General features: G+C 36.8%; 1 protein-coding gene across 10 annotated transcripts in view; it reads right to left on the reverse strand.

Annotated features, from left to right (window-relative positions):
• SYT14 (synaptotagmin 14) overlaps positions 1-19,559 on the reverse strand; it is a 242,746-nt gene that overhangs the window by 18,176 nt on the left and 205,011 nt on the right. Inside the window, exon 6 of one of the 10 annotated variants that reach the window (XM_054521265.2) lies at positions 1,755-2,891. The exons of the other annotated variants lie outside the window; for them this stretch is intronic. Within the exon in view, the coding sequence (XP_054377240.1) occupies positions 2,877-2,891 (15 nt within the window). The 3' untranslated portion in view covers positions 1,755-2,876. Of the gene's footprint in view, positions 1-1,754; positions 2,892-19,559 lie in introns of those variants that run through there. 10 annotated transcript variants of the gene reach the window in all.

Below are 19,559 nucleotides of genomic sequence, written 5' to 3' on the forward strand. Positions count from 1 at the left end.
CAAGAAAGAAGATTTAAGAAAAGAATTACATGATGAAAAGACACAGTATACACAAATGAATATACAACGATAAAAATAAATATACAGAACTTTCTTTGAAGATTCCCAAAGAGATCCAGTCCATGAATTAAAAAGGAAAGAAAAAAAAGACACTAACAGTATTCCCTATAACAATGTAGTTAAAATTTTTTTTAATGTTTTTATAAGAATCCTGGAGTTTAAACCTACTACTGGCTGTAGAAGTAATGAAGGAGAATTAATACATACCTGGAGCCTGAACAAACTTGTTGGACTAATATACAGAAGGGTAAAATCTCCTATTTTTAACTCTAGACTACAGAGTGGAAGCCAAAAGGAATATACATTTTATATTCTTAAGTCATGGGTACACAAAACACATAGTTTGGTATGTTTTCATGACAGTTGGAGATGAAAACAATTTTAGTAAGTTTCAATTAGGATATATCATCACTTATGAAAATAGTGTCAAAAACATGCTTGAGCACATTTGGTGCATTTGTTACATTAGGCTATAATACTAGCAGCATCTGTTAGAATATTGTGAGATAATTTTTCACAATATAGTATTTTTCACATTAACCTACTGTCAGATAAGATGTGAACCTAATAGTTGCTTATACACAGAAGTCATACGGCCACTTTTGAGAAACACAGCGATGCCCAAAGAAAGCGATGGAAAGGCCTTTCTCAATCCTAAGGAAAACACTCCCCACTTCACTGCTGTGAAAATCGTTATCTTCAAGTCCAACCAAAAAGCAAGAGCATTAAGATCCTTGTTGATCACATTCTATTTTAGTAAGCCCTGCTGAAATATAGTGGTGTTTAAATAACACAAGAAACTGTTATCTAGAAGAGTTCATTATGAATTTATGCCCTAGAAAAAGTACTAATCTCATGTCCCTTCCACTAGCATTAGTGTAACTGCCCATTCAATGTTAGTAGAGTTGTGGCAGTCCAAGGAGATCACTCAGTACAAGAAAAGCAGTAAAGAATAGCTATGTAAACAGAATCACTGTAGTAAAGAAAAAAAAAAGGGGGGGGGCATTCGCCTATAATTTCAGCTACTTGGGAGGCTGACAGAAGAGAACCACTTGACCCCAGGAGTTCTAGAGCAGCCTGGGCAACATAGCGAGATCTGTCTCAAAAACAAACAACCTCAAATTAAATATCGATGCTGTCTGCCCAAATGGCATCTTTCCTCAGAGTACTCCTCAGGGCATGCTGCTCCATTCAGTGTATATTCAGGAATCTCCATCTACTCCCTCTGCAGATCTCATCATTAATTTATAACTGGGGCTTGCCTAGGTAGCAGTAGCTGCAGGTGATTAATGCAAAGTCAAACAAATTCCAATCATAACTAGGTCTACTTAAAGAAATAGTCCCACAGGCTCCCAAAAGTAAAACTTCTTTCCATCTTGCATAATATTTTACTTCTTTTTAATACTTCCCCTCCTTCCCCCTGAGTCTTCTGCCCTAGGGTAAAGGATTACAAGTAATTCTGTGAAAGTAAAGTATATGTAATTTTTACAGGAATGAATATACTCTATATGTTTACCATAACCAGAATTAGTGGATAAGGTAGCCATTACATTTCCTTAATGGAGTGAATAGGTTAAAATCAGGTGGAAGCTTGTAAATACATAGAGAAAAAACAATATGATTAAAAATACAATATAATTCCTATTAAGTATACATACTGGGCTTTTTATTAATATTAAATTACTTCCAGCTTACTTGTAACTACTTATGCTCAATATTTCTTAAGGTGAAACCACTGAACTGTACAATGATAATTACTATAATTGAATTATCTATTGAATAGTGTCTGTGCAACTTAATTCTCACTGTGTCTGGAAGACAGCATTCAGTTTTTAATTTTATTTATATGTGAAATGCTTCCATTATACTTTTCTGAAAATGGGGCGATCACAGAGGGTGCTGAAGTTAAAACAAGGGAAGTCACCTGCTGCAAAGTTAGAGCTGCCACTAATGATAAGCTTCATCTCTAGCAGCAAGGCTCCCTCCTCAGGGCCCTTTCCTAGCCCCAGGGAACTAGGTAAGGAGGAGATCACCAGAGGCAATTTCAGGAGAGAGGAAGAAAGAGCATAATTGCTCCAAATCCCACCTCCTTTCCATCCTCCACACTGTAAGTCCAGCGTAAAGGACAGCCAGGCTGGGTTTTAGTAGGGTTTGTAAAAACACCAAGTGTATCAAAAGGACAGCCTACTGGAGTGAGCAGTGGCTTTGTACAGTTTGTACACAGGCAGCTTCAGGCACTCATTGATCCAGGCCTCAACCCATGTCACTAGGAACCAGTTCTCCTTTATCAATTTCTCAGGTTTGTTTCCCAAATTTGGCTTCATTCTCTGGCAGACTTTTCCCTCCTAGTTGCCAGCAGCTCTGAGTGTCATGGGAAAGAGGAAGACAGCATCCTACTTGCTCAAACCCAAATCCTGGAACTTGCTGCTTAGAGCCCATGAGATTTAATTCTAGGGCTTCGCAATAAAGTTCGCTTCAGCAGAATACAGGGGCAGGTTAGTCTCCCAACCAAAATCTGGGTACTGTGTACATAAGAAAGATATGAATGCTAGGCAGAAAAAACAGACGTCAACTACAGAGCCCATTCAACTGAGATATCTGTCCCTGCTTTTCCCCCTTGGTCTTCAGTGAGCACTGTTATCCACATTACTGGGGAGCAGGTGATGTTGTTGCTGTTGCTCCAATTGTAAGTACCCTCCACAGGCTCTTGCTGTGCAGTTATTAGCCTTGCAGGAGCCAAGGAAGATGAAAAGATGGTTCGATGAAACGGAATCATGATGTCACCACACTCATGGAGCACAGCTCCGACATTCAGGTTAGGAAAGGAAGAGCTACAATAAAAGCAGAAAATGATCACTTTTTCTTTCATAAGCCCTACATATTAACACTAAAAATTAACATATCTAAGATTTAAGATAGAAGAAAAATGAATCATAGTACAGTCACATAAATAACCATAATAACAAAATATTTTATCAGCGTTTGACCACAGCATCATGTGGAAATGGTCATAAAAATCCCTGCTATGATCCGCCGTGTGCAGTGGCTCATGCCTGTAATCCCAGCACTTTGGGAAGCCGAGGCAGGCAGATCACTTGAGGCCACAAGATGGAGACCAGCCTGGCCAACATGGTGAAACACTGTCTCTACTAAAAATACAAAAATTAGCCAGGTGTGGTGGCAGGCGCCTGTAATCCCAGCTACTCGGGAGGCTGAGGCATGAAAATTGCTTGAACCTGCGAGGTGGAGGTTGCAGTGAGCCGACATCATGCCATTGTACTCCAGCCTGGGTGACAGAGCGAGACTCCATCTCAAAAAAAAAAAAAAAAAAAAATTCCTGCTATAATCAAAATTTATGTATATGTATTATATATACAGACGCACTTTTTTGCTGTATTCAATATGAACATATTTAATTAGCATTTCTGCCTATATGCTTATAAGTGAGATTGGTTTATAAAGTTTATAAGTTTCTTTTCTCATGGTCTCCTGAAATAATACCTATCTGAAGAATATATATGTATAAATATAGGCATATGTGTATATTTTTTGCTGAATTATTTTAAAATGCTTAATTTAGGGTTTCTGCATATATGTTTATAAATGAGATTGGTTTATAATTTTCTCATGTTATTCTTGTCTAGTTGGTGTCAAAATTATATAAGCCTCGAAAGAGAAGTTAGGTACCTTTCCTTTTCATTCTCTGAAATAGCTTATGTAACATAGAAGTTATTTGTTCACTGAAGTTGGGTAAAACTTGCTTCTGAAAGTCGACCATCTTTTTTTCCTCTTTCTTTCTTTTAAGGGGACTCTGGCTACTGGCTGAATTTCTTTAATGATAATCACTCTTTTCATGTTTTCTACTACTCTTAAATCACTTTTTAGACATTTGTATGTTTCAAGAAAATTGTACCTTTTGTTTTCAAATTTATTTTCCTAGAGTCATTCTCTTGCAATTTTGAGACCTCCACTGAATTGGTGGTTATATCCCTTTTTTTTTTTTTTTTGAGACGGAGTTTCGCTCTGTCACCCGGGCTGGAGTGCAGTGGCGCGATCTCGGCTCACTGCAAGCTCCGCCTCCCAGGTTCATGCCATTCTCCTGCTTCAGCCTCCTGCGTAGCTGGGACTACAGGCGCCCGCCGCCACGCCCGGCTAATTTTTTTGTATTTTTAGTAGAGACGGGGTTTCACCGTGTTACAGGATGGTCTTGATCTCCTGACCTCGTGATCCGCCCGCCTCGGCCTCCCAAAGTGCTGGGAGCTTAAGGCGTGAGCCACCGTGCCTGGCCTAGATATTTCCTTATAATACTGATAGGGGCTGAAATCCACAAATTTAGGTATTTTCATTTGTGTTTGTGCCTAAATATTTCCAATTTTAATTATGCTTTATTCTCTGACACTGAGTTGACTTAGGAAGTTTTTTTTTGTTTGTGCGAGTATTGAAAATTATAGATTTTGGTGGGTTGGAGTGAGAGGGCTGCCTCTTTTACTTTACCTCCTACTACTTTACTCCTCAATCATGGAGTTCTAGCTAAATACACTTCCTTGCTACTCCTTGAACACAATACACGCACTCTGGGCTCAGGATGGGCTGTTCCATCCGCTCGCGGTGTTCTTTCCTCAGATTTGTACATGGTTAACTCCCTCACCTGTTTCAAGTCTTTGCTCGTATGTCACATTCCCAATGAGCCTTATACCTTGACCCTTATTTAATATTACACCTCCTTTCTCACTAGCACTCTTAATTCTGCTCACCCTGTTTTTCCCTCCACCCCACAGTACTTATCTCTTTCTCACATACCCTATACTTATTGTATGTATTATGTTTATCTCTCTCTTCTTTACCTAGAATTAAGTTTCATGCAAGCCAAAATTTGTATCTGTTTTTCATTAATGTATACTGAATACCTAGAACAACGTCTAGCATGTAGTATATTACACTACTGCACTGCCTTCTGGCCTTTGTTGTAGCTGTTGAGAAGTCTGCTGTTGGTCAAATTGTTGTTCCCTTATATCTTCTCTGGTTGCTTTTATCATTTTGTCTGGTATTTTATCCTTTCACCGTAATTTTTATGGGTGTGGACTCAGTTTTAATAATCCTGTATAAAACTTCTAATTTCTCAATCTGATGATCTATGTATTTTAAATATTATCTTTTGTTTTCTCTAGTCTCACATTCTGGAGTCCTTATTAGAAAATATGCTTAACATTCTTATTCCACTCTCCAAAACTTTTTCATATTTTTCATTGACTATTTTTAACGACTTTTTCATTCTAGAAGTTCAATATGGCCCTTATTTAAATCAACCTCTTTTCCCACATTGTCTTATTCTTTTTTTTTTGTAGTTTCTATTACTTCTTTTATTTCTTTATTCCATTAAAGCATATTTATTTTATAATCTCTTTCACAGAGCCCTATTAGTTCTAGAGCTGCCAACACATCTTTCTCTTGCGTCTACTGTCATTCATGGTGGACCAATTCTTCCTGCTCATACTTTTTAAAATGTGAGTTCATCTTCAATGGAAATTATTTTTTTCTGTGGGAATTGTATGGCCTAAGTTTGGCTTCCTGAACAAAATAGGATTTCTTTTAACGAAAGAAGTAGTGGAGATGGTCTCGATCTCCTGAGACCATATATACTACATACATACATACATATAGTATGCATGTAGTATATATATGTATGTAGTATATATTACATACATATAGTATGTATGTAGTATACATATACTACATATGTATGTCATATATACACATATAGACCATATATACTACATATAGTATATATGTAGTATATACATACATACTACATATAGTATATATGTAGTATATACATACATACTACATATAGTATATATGTAGTATATACATACTTCCTTGATTTCTTACTAGTCTATCACATTTCTGAAAATTTCAAAAACCTTCTTTCTCTGAGATATCCGTGTCACTGCTCACACATATTGGGTTGCTAAATAGTAAAGACTCTGCATCCCAGAAATGCTCTCACATTTACACTTGGGGCAGAAAACCAACAGTATCCATTATACTCTAGTACCTAATACACTGTTTACATTTTGTTTAATAGTTTTTAGAAACACTCATATTCATCTTATAATCCTAATTCATTTTATTTGTGACCAGACTTCAGGCCAGTTGCAAAAAGTAATAAATAGACCATATACTGTTTTTTCTTTTTTTTTGAGACCGAGTCTCACTCTGTTGCCCAGGATGGAGTGCAGTGGCATGATCTCACTGCAACCTCTGCTTCCTGGGTTCAAGTGATTCTTGTGCCTCAGCCTCCCGAGTGGCTGGGACTACAGGCATGAGCCAACACGCCCGGTTAATTTTTGTATTTTTAGTAGAGATGGGGTTTCATCATGTTGGCCAGGCTGGTCTTGAACTCCTGACCTCAGGTGGCCTGCCCACCTCAGCCTCCCAAAGTGCTGGGATTACAGATGTGAGCCACCATGCTGGGCCATACTGTTTTTATCTTACTGAAGGAAACAGAATAGACTAGAAATAAAGTTGTTATTTAGAGACTCAGCAGTAGAAAAGTATATTCAATGTCTGTTCAGCACAAGCACTGTACTAGGGAATAGATGAACTGATTTCAAGGCAGACTATGATAAACTGCCTTTAGAGATTTTATGGGAGAAAATATGTGGATATGATTAACTCTGGTAACAGAAACAATATTCCGGAGATACCTGAAGTTGGTCCTAATAGTATTTCAGCAGGCATAGGGAAGGGCATTTCACACAAAGAAAGTATAAGCTAAGCCCCAAAAGTGGGTATCACGTTTGGTAAATGTAAACTGGTCTGGAGTGGCATGTGTATATGGGGTGGGGGTGGAAAATGTAGATGGAAAGGAAGATTGAAGCCAAATTTTACTCACCCAGCACTACATGAATATTTCTATTAGAGACTTTCTGTCCCGTAACTGTTGCTTTGTCTGTCTTTCCCACTAGACTGTGAGCCCCTTGAGGGCAGAACTTTTGTTTTCTTCATCTTTGTATGTCCTCAAATTAGTACAGTGCCTATCATTCAGCAGGCACTTAATAAATATTGCTGAATGAAAATAATGAATCATGAAAGACATGAAATGCGGTGGTAAGAAAAGTTGGACCTACTCTACAAGTAGTGGAAGCAAGAGAGGCATTTTGAACTGGTGAGTAACATGCTCAGATATACATCTTCAAAAAATAAGGCCAAATATGCTGCATGACTGAGTGCTTGAGCAGGGATCACAACTTACTTAGCTGTGCTAGTGATAGATAAGTCTTTACTTGAGATAATACTTGCTTTGTGAACATTTTATATCCCGAGCAAAAAATTGCAATTTTTTACCCTGTAGCAAAACATAGACTTAAAAATATGTTTTATTATAATCAATCTTAGTGATCTAGACACGTTACAGTTGTAGTAATCATGTAAGATTTTTCTAACCTACAGAGCTTTAGCGCATACTAAGAACTATACATTGCGCTTCAAAATTAATGTAGCTGACTTCTTTGATTTCTTACTAGTCTATCACATTTCTGAAAATTTCAAAAAGCTTCTTTCTCTGAGATATCTGAGTCACTGCTGACACATATTGGGTTGCTAAATAGTAAAGACTCTGTATACCAGAAACGCTCTCACATTTACACCTGGGGGAAGTGTGAGCTTTTTAAATTGGTCACTCAGCATATAGAGTGTTAGAATCAGTTATTCCTACGCAAGTTGACATATCCAATTATGTTATATGTTCCCTTTAATGAATTTGTTTTAAATGAGATGATTTGAATCTGTTTTTAATATAAATATGTTTTTATTATTGGAAAACTAAATGGAAATAAATTAAATTATTAATATAACAGCCCCAAATGATTTCTAAGTGTCTTCCATGTTTTGGATTATAATTATCCATAGACTATTGGTTTTCCAACAGTGGTTAGTGAAATCTATTGAATTTCATTTTAAAAATACAATTTTAACTATTTAAAAATTAACATAAAAACAATACAAGTACATAAATGAGTAATATAATAGAGGCAATATAGTGTACTCGTAAGGAAAGGAAACTTTGCAGTCAGATTTACGGGGGTCTGTTACAGGACCGTGACTTTAGTAAGGTATTTAGCATCTCCATACTTCAGATATCTAAAAAAGGTGAAATAACTATGTCTACTTCCTTGATAGTTATACCACTTGTTAACATATTAGGGAACACATTGTATTGCAAATAAATTTAATGTATTATTATTTGTGTCTTGGACTAAAGATTTACCTGTCATTTCTGTTTAATTGAGAATATTTGAAGTTTAAAGAGCAAGCTGTCAAAGTTATCATTTGTAACTCCTTATCTATATGAATCAGAGTTTTCTCTAAAATGTATAATTAAAACAAAAGAAATACGTTGCACTGGATTTCAGAGCTGCAGCAAGATGAAAACGTATTAGCAGCAATTGCATAACTGTAGGTGCCTGTGCTTTGGAGTAAGACAGTTGAGTTTATGAATAAGCTCTAACTTTTTGCCATCTGCGTGACCTTGGACATGTTTTAAAAGTTCCTTGAGACTCGATTTCCTCATCTATAAAAATAATATAGTAATAGTACCCTCTAGAAAGTTTTATTCTCAATTTTTTGTTCATCAAAACAACCCTATCATTTTCAGTATTAATAGATGTTACAAGTAAATATTATAAAATAAGATTTGTTAGTAAAATATCACTTTTCTCCGCCTTACATATTTGAGTTATAAATAATATTTCATTTGAAATAAAGGGTCTGAATGCTTGAAAAGCTTGAAAAGCCATGAAGTACACTATCTTTATATCCTATTTCTGAATGGTCATTCAAATGACCACATTTTATACATTGTAAGATTGTGCTGCCCCCTGCCGACCCAGTTTCTCTAAAATATTTTGAGTCTTCACTTAAGTCAAAACTTACAGTACTACACTTAAGTAACTCTCTAGTAGGCTGGTGGACAGTAATAATATAGATAGTAAAATATTGAATGTAGCGCTAAATATATATGACATTTTTCAAGATATTAAAATATGAACAAACGATGGGAGCAAATGAATATAATATACTTCCAACTGTGTAATATTTAACAAATTTAGATATCCAATTCCAAGTAACTATTGTTAATTGCTATTGTTTACAGTGCTGCTGACACCTGGTGAAAAATCAGCAAAATATATACATTTCTGGCTAAGATGAAATATTCAGTAATTATTTCCCTGATTCTTTCACTGAATTAATAGCAACTTGATCTTTATTTCCCTACATTAGAATGGCATTTGTTTTTTGGCTAGCTGCAATGTTTTAAAATTACACTTTTAATGCATTACCTTTTCCAACTTCTGGGCATCTTCTCTTTTTTAATCTCACATGACCAACCAGATGTACAATGGTGATTTTTCCTCCGGATAGTATCTCAAAATAGGCTCTTCCTTACTACTAAAACCCCTCTAATAGAGTGTTATTACCTAATAATGCAAAAAATACTTGACAAATCAAAAGAGCTAGGAGAAGTTCTACCTGCTGCTAGCCTTAAGCCTTGGAGGTAATTGATCTACTGAAAGTCTCATTTTTCTCCATTATAAAACAGAGATTCATGTTCATGTCCTCTCAAGTGATAAGATTACGTGAGCTAACACATTAAGTGTTTTAAAAATAGATCCCTATATTTCTATAATGCAATTTCATCTTAGTTATCTTTTCTCCATTCTGATGCTTCTTGTACACTATTATCTGTGTAGTCTGCCGTGAATGCATACAGTGGGAAATGGGGGAGGAAGGGGTGCAGAGAGCAGGCACAGGAGAGGTCTCCTATGCTCAATCAGGTCATCCTCCATGTCAACTCAATCTATTACTTACTTTTAAATCTTTGAACTTTTGGCCTTGTATTTTTTTCTGGTAATGTTCTTAGTTTTCCTTAACTGAATGGCCATTTTGGATCAGCTCATCACACTACAGTTCACCAATCTCTATGCCAGCATATGGACATCAGACACTGGTAAACTAGACTTCCATACACCTGGCTTTGGTGGTGACACACCTCTACTCAAAAATCCTTACAGGCAGAATGGTGAAGTAAGGACCTCTGAAAGTCTGCTCCTCTATAAAAGCAACATGAACACTGGCAAACATTGTCAAAAAAAACTTTTTCAGAACTCTGAACTAACTAAAGGCCTGCAACACTCCAAGGAGTGTTTATTCAAGAAAAATGGCTGAATACTGTGAGAACTACCAAGGTTTGTGGCATTTTAAATATACCCTATTCTCATTACCCTCTCCCCAGTTCCCTGGTAGCGTTGAAAGCCAACACTTGCAACTGTGAAATCCAACAGCCTCATAGATGCTGGAGGGGGAAGAATGGGTTTGGAGTGCCCAGGAGCCCCATCTTCAGAGAAATGACATTACTTCACTTGTCTCACAGTTCTGTGAAAAGTTCCATTCTCAGGCTTTGTTTTAATTTTACTTGACTCAGATTGATAAGAACTATATCCTTAGAACATCTGTTGGAAACAATCAGTGGCAATTGTTTAACATTGCAGTCACCAAAGAAGCAGTACCAGCTCTGGCCAATGAAAAAATAAGAGCAAAATCTAGGGAATGAGATGTTAATAGGGATCTCTGAAAAGTTCTAACACATTTCTGGAAATCTAGCAGTCTATGCACATGTGCAAAGTTATGTGCATGCCCAGAAAAAACTTGAGAAGGTCCTAGTCTCTTACCTCTAGCTGATCTTGCTGCTCTGTGCATGCAGAAAGTGAAAGTTAAGGCACAGTTGTAAACTGACTCTTGGAGCATTGAAGTCATGGCTCAATATACACAGAACCCCTCAGCAAAGACTTAATGAAATCTCTGTCCAGTTGCTAGCTGAGCTGACCACTAATGTTAACTAAGATGCACATGACAATAATATAGACTTTAAAAATCCAAGAAAGTCATCAAAGAGGAATGACAACAACAAACAGCAACAATAAACTATGGGGGCGACTAGTCTAGGAGAATGTCTTTGTCAAGGCATTCAGATTGAAGTGAAGAATTAGAACTACCTCTATTCACAGATGACATGATCTCCTATGCAGTAAATCCTAAAATACACATGAAGAAAATAACTACTAGAACTAATGAATATGCTCAGCAAAGCTTCAGGATTTGTGATCAATATATGAAAATCAATTTTATCTCTTTATACTAGCAATGAACAATTAGAAAACAAAACTAAGAAAACAATTCCATTCACAATAGCCTCAACATGAATAGAATACTTAGGAATGTATTTAACAAAACTGTAAAACTTGTATTACACTGCAAGTTACAAGACATTTTTGAAAGAAATCAAAGAAGTCCTAAATAAATGAAAAGACATCTCATGCTAATGGATTGGAAGACTTAAATTGTTAAGACGGTAATGTAGCCCAAAGTACGGATCAAACAGATTCGATGTGATCCCTATCAAAATTGCAATGGCCTTCTTTTTTTTCTTTTTTTGCAGAACCAAAGAAGTCAGTCCTAAAATTTACGTGTCCTAAAATTCATATGTAAGTACAAGGGACCCAGAATAGCCAAGACAATCTTGAAACACAATAACAAGGTTGGAGGACTCACATTTCCCAATTTTAAAACTTACTATAAAGCTTCAATAATCAAGACAGTGTGGTACTGGCAGAAGGATAGACAAATAGATTAAGGAACTATAATTGACAGTTCAGAAATAAAAACTTACATTTATGGGCAATTCATTTTCAACAAGGGTGCCAACACAAACAAATGAAAAAAGGATTTTTTTCCAACAAACTGTGTTGGGACAACTGGATATCCACATGTAAAAGAATTAATTTGGACCTCTCCCTCACACTGTATAAAAAAATCAACTCAAATGGATCATAGTCCTAAATTTAGGACCTAAAACCATAAAACTACTAGAAGAAAACATAGTAGTAAATCTTTATCTTATATTAGGCAATGGTTTAATAGATAAGACACTAACAGCACAAGCAAAAAAAGGAAAAAATCAATAAACTGAATTTCTCAAAATTAAAAACTTTGTGCTTCATAGAACACCATCAAGTAAAAAGAAAAGCAGAATGGGAGGAAATATTATCAAATCACTTATCTTATAAGGGACTGACTTCCTGAATATGTAAAGAACTTTTACAGCTCAAAAATAAAGAGACAAATAAGCCAACTTAAAAAATAGGCAAAGGATTTTAATAGAAATTTATCCAAAGAAGATACACGAATGGTCAATAAGCACATGAAAAGATGCTCAACATCATTAGTCATTAGGGAAATACAAATCAAAACCATAATAAGATACCACTTTATACCCAGTAGGATAGCTTACATAAAAAGACAGATAATAACAAGTGTTGAAGAGAATGTGGAGAAACTGAAACTCTCATACACTGCTGGTGGGACAGTAAAATGGTGCACCTACTTTGGAAAACTGTTTGGCAGTTCCCAGAAATGTTAAGAATAAATACAGCTCTAGAACTGGACATATACTCAAGAGAAATGAAACTATAAGTCTACACAACAACTTGTACACAAATGTTCATAGCAGCATTATTCATAAAAGCCAAAAATGGAAACAACCCAAATGTCAATGAATGAAAAGACGAACAAAATGCGGTATATCCATACAAAGAATATTATTAAGTCCCCAAAAAACAACGAAGTATGGATACGTGATAAAACATGAATGAGCCTTGAAAACATCATGCTAAGTAAAAGTCATCAAACACAAAAGGCCACATATTGTATGATTTGATTCATATAAAATGTGCAGAAGAGGCAAAACCATAGACACAAAAAATAGGTTAGTGGTTGCCAGGAGGTGTAATTGCTAATGGCTACAGAGTTTTGGTGGGGTGGATAATAAAAATATTGTGAAATTAAATCATGGTGATGGCTGCACAACTATGTGAATATTCTAAAAATCATGACTTTTACACCATAAAAGGGTGAATTTTATGATCTGTGAATCATGTCTCAATAGTTATGAAAAATTACTTACAGGATCCCTATTTCAGAATAATATAATCTTAGAATCTCAAAGATAATTTAATCTAGTGGTTTTCAAAAAGTTGTAGTAAAAGTACCCTTTTGGCTGGGCGTGGTGGCTCACACCTGTAATCCTAGTAGGAGCTGGAGACCAGCCTGGGCAACATGGCAAAACCCCATCTCCACTAAAAATCCAAAAAAAAAAAAAAAAAAAAAAAAAAAGAAAAGAAAAAAGAAAATTAGCCAGGCGTGGTGGTACACGAATGTAGTCCCAGTTACTTGGGAGGCTGAGGCATGAGAATTGCTTGAACCTGGGAGGTGGAGGCTACAGTGAGCTGAGATTACACCACTGCACTCCAACCTAGGTGACAGAGCAAGACTCTGTCTCAAAAAAAAAAAAAAAGTACTCTTTAAAAAAATAAAATCTTATTCTTATTCCACATTCAAATACATGAAACAGGTAAGTATAGCATTGTATTAGTATACATTTATTACTGAGCTCAAATTATAACAGGCTATTTTAATAAAAAATGAAATTTGATATTTAGGTTTGTTGGTAACAGTTTAGTCATATATTAACTTTGCATCCAGTGTTTGTGTTTTATTTTATGTATAATATCAATAAAGAGCTGATAAGCTGTGAATTACCTTGTCTTGCAATGTCAGAATATTAATTCATTGAACTGACCAAGAAAATTGAAAGATAAAGTTAGGGAATATTACAGAAACTTTTTAAGTTAAAGCATTACTATAATGATTGCTTATATTTTAAAGAAAATTACCCTGATTTTATGCAAATAATTAAAACTACCTGATTTTTTTAAATATAGAAAAAGCAGTGACTGTGATGCATGAATTTAGTATTAATATAATTTTTATGGCAGACATATATAGGACTAAATTAAACAATATATAGCAATTAAACAATATATCAACACCAAGCTATAATATTCCCAAGTCACAATTATAAGAATTTCAAATATATAGAGAGATATGGGAGAAGTGGCTTTATAAGTAAATCTATAGAAGACAAAAAAGTAGATAGTGAGTGATATGGTTTGGCTGTGTCCCCACCCAAATCTCATCTTGAACTGTAGCTCCCATAATCCCCACATGTCATGGGAGGGAACTGGTGCAAGGTAATTGAATCATGGGGGTGGGTTTTTCCTGTGCTGTTCTCTTGATAGTAAATAAGTCTCATGAGATCTGATGGTTTTATAAAGTGCAGTTCCCCTGCACAGGCTCTCTTGCCTGTCACCATGTAAGATGTGACTTTGCTCCTCATTTGCCTCCACCATGATTGTGAGACTTCCCCAGTCATGTGGAACTATGAGTCCATTAAACCCTTTTTCTTTATAAATTACCCAGCCTCAGTATGTCTTTATTAGCAGTGTTGAGAATGGACTAATACAGTGAGTTAACATGTAAACGATTTCCAATAGATTAAAATTTAGTACACAGCATGTGTTTATGTTGATTTTTTTTTATTTACCATTTTAAACTATAATTAAAAAAAGAGGCTGGGCGCAGTCGTTCACACCTGTAATCCCAGCACTTTGTGAGGCTGAGGTGGGCAGATCACAAAGTCACGAGTTTGAGACCAGCTTGACCAACATGGTGAAACCCCGTCTCTACTAAAAATACAAAAATTAGCTGGGCGTGGTGGCATATGCCTGTAATTCCATCTACTCAGGAAGCTGAGGCAGGAGAATCACTTGAACCCAGGAGGCGGAGGTTGCAGTGAGGTGAGATTGCGCCACCGCACTCCAGCCTGGGCAACAAGAGCAAAATTCCATTTCAAAAAAAAAAGAAATTTGAAGCAAACATTTCCAGAATCCCAGAGCATTTCTGGAGAACATGGTTCAAATCTACCTACTCTACCTAACATATTTACCTTAGAAATGAAAAAAAAATAAGGCCTGGAGAGGTTAAATATCTTTCTGAAAGTTTTAACATATCTGGTTGTTCTGGAGAAAATGGACTAGGACTTAGGATTCTGGACTCTTAATTCGAATGGTCTTTTTACTAAGAAGTCTAAATCCCTTATTCTGTTTTTGAGGATCTTTACAACCTGGCTTCATCCTCATATTCACTTCATTATTTTTCCCTCTATAATTCACAAGAGTAGTGAGTTCCCCACATTTCTACCAAGGAAGAGTGCCAGTGGGATGGTGATGATTTTTGGTGGGGGTGTGGTAACTGCCCATCAAGAATGTGAGCATAGGAGGCGAAGGAGGCTGTGTCCTACGAGTTTACCTTTCAAATCTGGGGCCCACACCTGCCTCCTCTTCAGAGTTCCCGTTATTGTTTGGGCCTTCAGAGGGGATTGATACAAATTACAAAATTGGGTAAGTCCCTTCAAATCTGCCCAAACACTGACAGAAATTCATTTGTATAAAATTTTCAAGCATATGTTACCAGGATCCATGAGGCACTCCTGCAGATTGTGGTTCAGTCTGAAGCTCCTGCCATCTGACTGTACCATCTTCTCCCTCTCAGCAATGTTTCAACTGCTAATCATCTAGTGAGGCCTGCTCCTTTAGTGAAGATTTCCACCTGGCTCACAGATTCCCCTGCACCCTAATGTCTCTCTGACTTAATGTGACTTAAGGTGAATTAAATTTCCACATGAATGATCCTTCTAACAGTCTGCACACGAAGTTATTTGATTTTCTCATCTCTAATGACTTCTCCCTCCCAGTCTCACTATTATTTCTTGGACCTCAGCATCACCAGAGGCTACGGTGAGGTCTTTGCCAAAATTACTAAGTAAAACAGGTGCTAACTACACCTCTTTTTTCTAACATAATTTGCTCACTCAAGTGCTGTCATAACACCATGCTTTGACTGGACCTTCAGTCCTTGACACTATACTTCTTGTTCATCAGCCCCTTCTTGTCCTTACTTCTTCCTCCATCAAGCTGGCATTCCAAGCTGCCAAAACGCTAACCTTGGAAGAACCAATTAACTCCTTGATTGTACTAGGAAAAGCATCACACAATGGGATGAATTGGAACTTTGGCCATCATCTGGCTATACTTACAATCTAGTTATACTTCTCGGGTAAATTTATTTTTCCATTTCCCCAATTATTATAAATCTTCCATTTTCTAAAATCAGCGGACCCAGTTCCATTCTCTGACCCCGTTCCCTTTCTCCTTACTCATTCCTGCCTCCTGCTTCTCTCTCTCTCTCTCACACACACACACGCATACACACACACCTCTCAATATGTGGAAACTTCCTCAACTTCCTGTGAAAATATCTACAAACTTTCTGACATCTGGATTCTCTTCTTCTTTCTTACCACTGTAAGAGGAGGCATCCCTTGTATTTCAGACCAATTTCTCCACCTGCTGTCTGGATCCTATTTTCTACAGCCTTCTTGTCTCACATCCTCAATATCAGGCTTCAGTGAATTTGTCTCAGCCATATGTAAATATGCTTAAGTCTCACTCATAGTTTAAAAGTTAATTTTGAATCCCAAACTACCTATGACCAAGGAAAGAAGTGGTGGAAGGAATCAAGCAGAACAATCTCCAGAACTCACACAGGCCTGAGAATAATTCACATTCTGAACAAAGTGTAGAAAACATAATATATGGGGCACTGAGTTGAGTACTTAGAAGGAAATTGCCTGAGTAATGGGGTCAAATTAGCCCTAGAATAAATAATGTCTAGTTTTCTATAGCAAAACTTAAAAGCAAGCCTCAAAGGGATCAAAATGTTTTCAAGTTGCCTGATTGCATCCAAGAACAAAGCTCAAAAGTATGAGAAAACAAAATAATTTAGCACCCAACAATGTAAAATCCACAATATCCGGGATCCATTAAAAATTATCAAGCATGCAAAGAAGAAGGAAAATAAAACCCATATTAAGGAAAAAAAGTCAATCGATAAAAACTGATCCAGAAACAAAACAGATGATAGAATTTGTAGACATGGACCTTAAAACAGCTATTATAAATATGTCCTGTGGTTCAAGACAATAGAAGAAAACATGGGCTTGTTAAGAGAGACACAGACTATATAAAATAGACCCAAATTTAACTTATAGAGACTCAAAAATATATCTGAGATGAGAAATACACTGGACTGGATTACCAACATAGACACTGCACAGGACAAGATCAATGAAACCAAAGACATAGCAATAGAAGATCTAAAATCAAACCACAGAGGGAAAAAAAGACAGGGAAGCCAGGTGCGGTGGCTCATGCTTGTAATCCCAGCATTTTGGGAGGGTGAGACCAGTGGACCACTTGAGGCCAGGAGTTTGAGACTAACCTGGCCAACATGGCAAAACCCTGTCTCTATTAAAAATACAAAAAATTAGCCAAGTGTGGTGGTGCATGCCTGTAATCCTAGGTACTCAGGAGGCTGAGGTAGAAGAATCACTTGAACCCGGGAGGTGGAGGTTGCAGTAAGCTGAGATTGTGCCACTGTACTCCAGCCTGGGTGACAGAGTGAGACTCTGTTTCCGGAAAAAAAAAAAAAAAAAAAGACAGGGAAAAAAATTAAGAACACAGCATCAGTGAGTTTTGGGTCAACTTCAAAGGGTCTCATATATATGTATCAGTTTCAGAAAGGGGTTATGTGGCCAGAATTAATATTTGAAGAAGTACTGGCAAAAGGTTCCCTTTAATTAAAACTACAAATCCAAACCTCTGAGAAACTCAATGAACCCAGATCGACAAGATGAGATATGTATGATGAGGTTATGGCTCCTAGCTTTAGCAACAATTTTACAGTTGTACTGTAAAATGATTTAGGAAATGGAGGAGGAGGAAAAGCATGTTTAGGGGTAGGGGCAGAAAGGAGTTCAATATTGTATATGGTGACTTTAAGGACTAAAAGTATGAAGATTTAAAGGTACACTGTATGTGAAAACACTCTGTAAACAGTTGAAGTGTTTTACAAATGATTTAAGTGTGTGTTCAACTAAGGCAAGAAACTCAGGGCTCTATTTCATTAATACTAATGATGATGCTAAGCTTAAAACTGTAAAACTTAGATACAGATGTTCAAATAAATAAGAGTAATACATAGTTAAAAGCAAGATAATCAAAACAGGGTGTGGTGGCTCACACCTGTAATCCCAGCACTTTGGGAGGCTGAAGCTGGTGGATCGCTTGAGCCCAGGAGCTCAAGACGAGCCCTGGCAACATAGTGAGACTCCTGTCTCTACAAAAAAAAAATTAAAAATTAGCTGGGTGTGGTGGCATGCACCTGTGGTCTCAGCTACTCAGGAGGCTGAGGTGGGAGGATCGCTTGAGCCTGGGAGGTTGAGGCTGCAGTGAGCCACGACTGCACCACTGCCCTCCAGCCTGGGTGACAGAGCAAGACCTTGTCTCCAGCCTGGGTGACAGAACGAGACTCCATCTCAAAAACATCAACAACAACAACAAAACCTAACCAATCAAATTGTAACTATGTGCCAACCTTATATGAATAATGTTGTAATCCTGCCAAAAGCTCCTCTGTCTCTGCCTATACAAATGAAACTTTAACTTCCCTACTTTGGAATGCCAACTCCATTCCTATGGAGTTGGTGTTTCTGAGTGGTCCATCCTCACACTTTACACTTGAATAAGCTCTCCAAAAAAAAAAAAAAAAAGAGTAAATAAGATAATCAGACATGAATAAGATACCTTTGGGCTAGGTTCTCAAAAATAAACAACCAGACAGTTGCTAAGAAAAAGTCAAAATTAGCACTCAGCTCTAGGATTCTTACAAATTTTTATTTGCCTCCACCTTGCACAAGAAGCAAAAGGAATACTTCAGAAAATACAGAAGTTTTGATCTTTCTGTCAGTTCACTTGGGAATGGATAAGTGAACATATTAATAAATATGGAAGGCAAGAGAAAATACTAATACACTGGACACCACTATCAGATTCACCATTACTGGCACCACTATTGGCTAACTCCAGCTACTCAATCAGATTTAAGCATTTACCGGTGTACTCTGCTATGAAATGAAATAAACCTATCTGCTATACAATATCTATTAACTCATTTCTTATTATACTTTCAGTAAATATGAAGAGCAGGATATGAATCTGAGGACTTCTCCAGTGAAAATAGCTGCTGGTATAAATTTGAGGTTGTCACAAAAGCTGCACCTATTATATTATAGGAATAATAAGTGTTGAAGAACCTATATCCCAGTGGAATACAGGAAAAGTCACTGCCTCCCAAACTGAGTCTGATTCTCCAGAGAACCTGACCTGAGGGCAACTGCTAAGATGTTTCGCTAGAAATATATGTGCACTTTCAGAAAGTTCTCCTCCTAGAAAGGGGTATAACTGCAACATTAGGACTCTAACATATGAGCATGTCTATTAATTAAAAGAAGGTACCACCTTTTGAAGTTAGTTATCCTCCATCTGGCTTATAGAAAGGTCCCCTGACCATTGTGGGAAAATAAAAAGATCAGAGTAAGATATAATAAATTCAGAGAATGGTGTACAGACTTACAAAAGCTCCTA

Source organism: Pongo abelii, chromosome 1, assembly GCF_028885655.2.
Source record: "Pongo abelii isolate AG06213 chromosome 1, NHGRI_mPonAbe1-v2.0_pri, whole genome shotgun sequence".
Lineage (NCBI taxonomy): Eukaryota > Metazoa > Chordata > Mammalia > Primates > Hominidae > Pongo > Pongo abelii.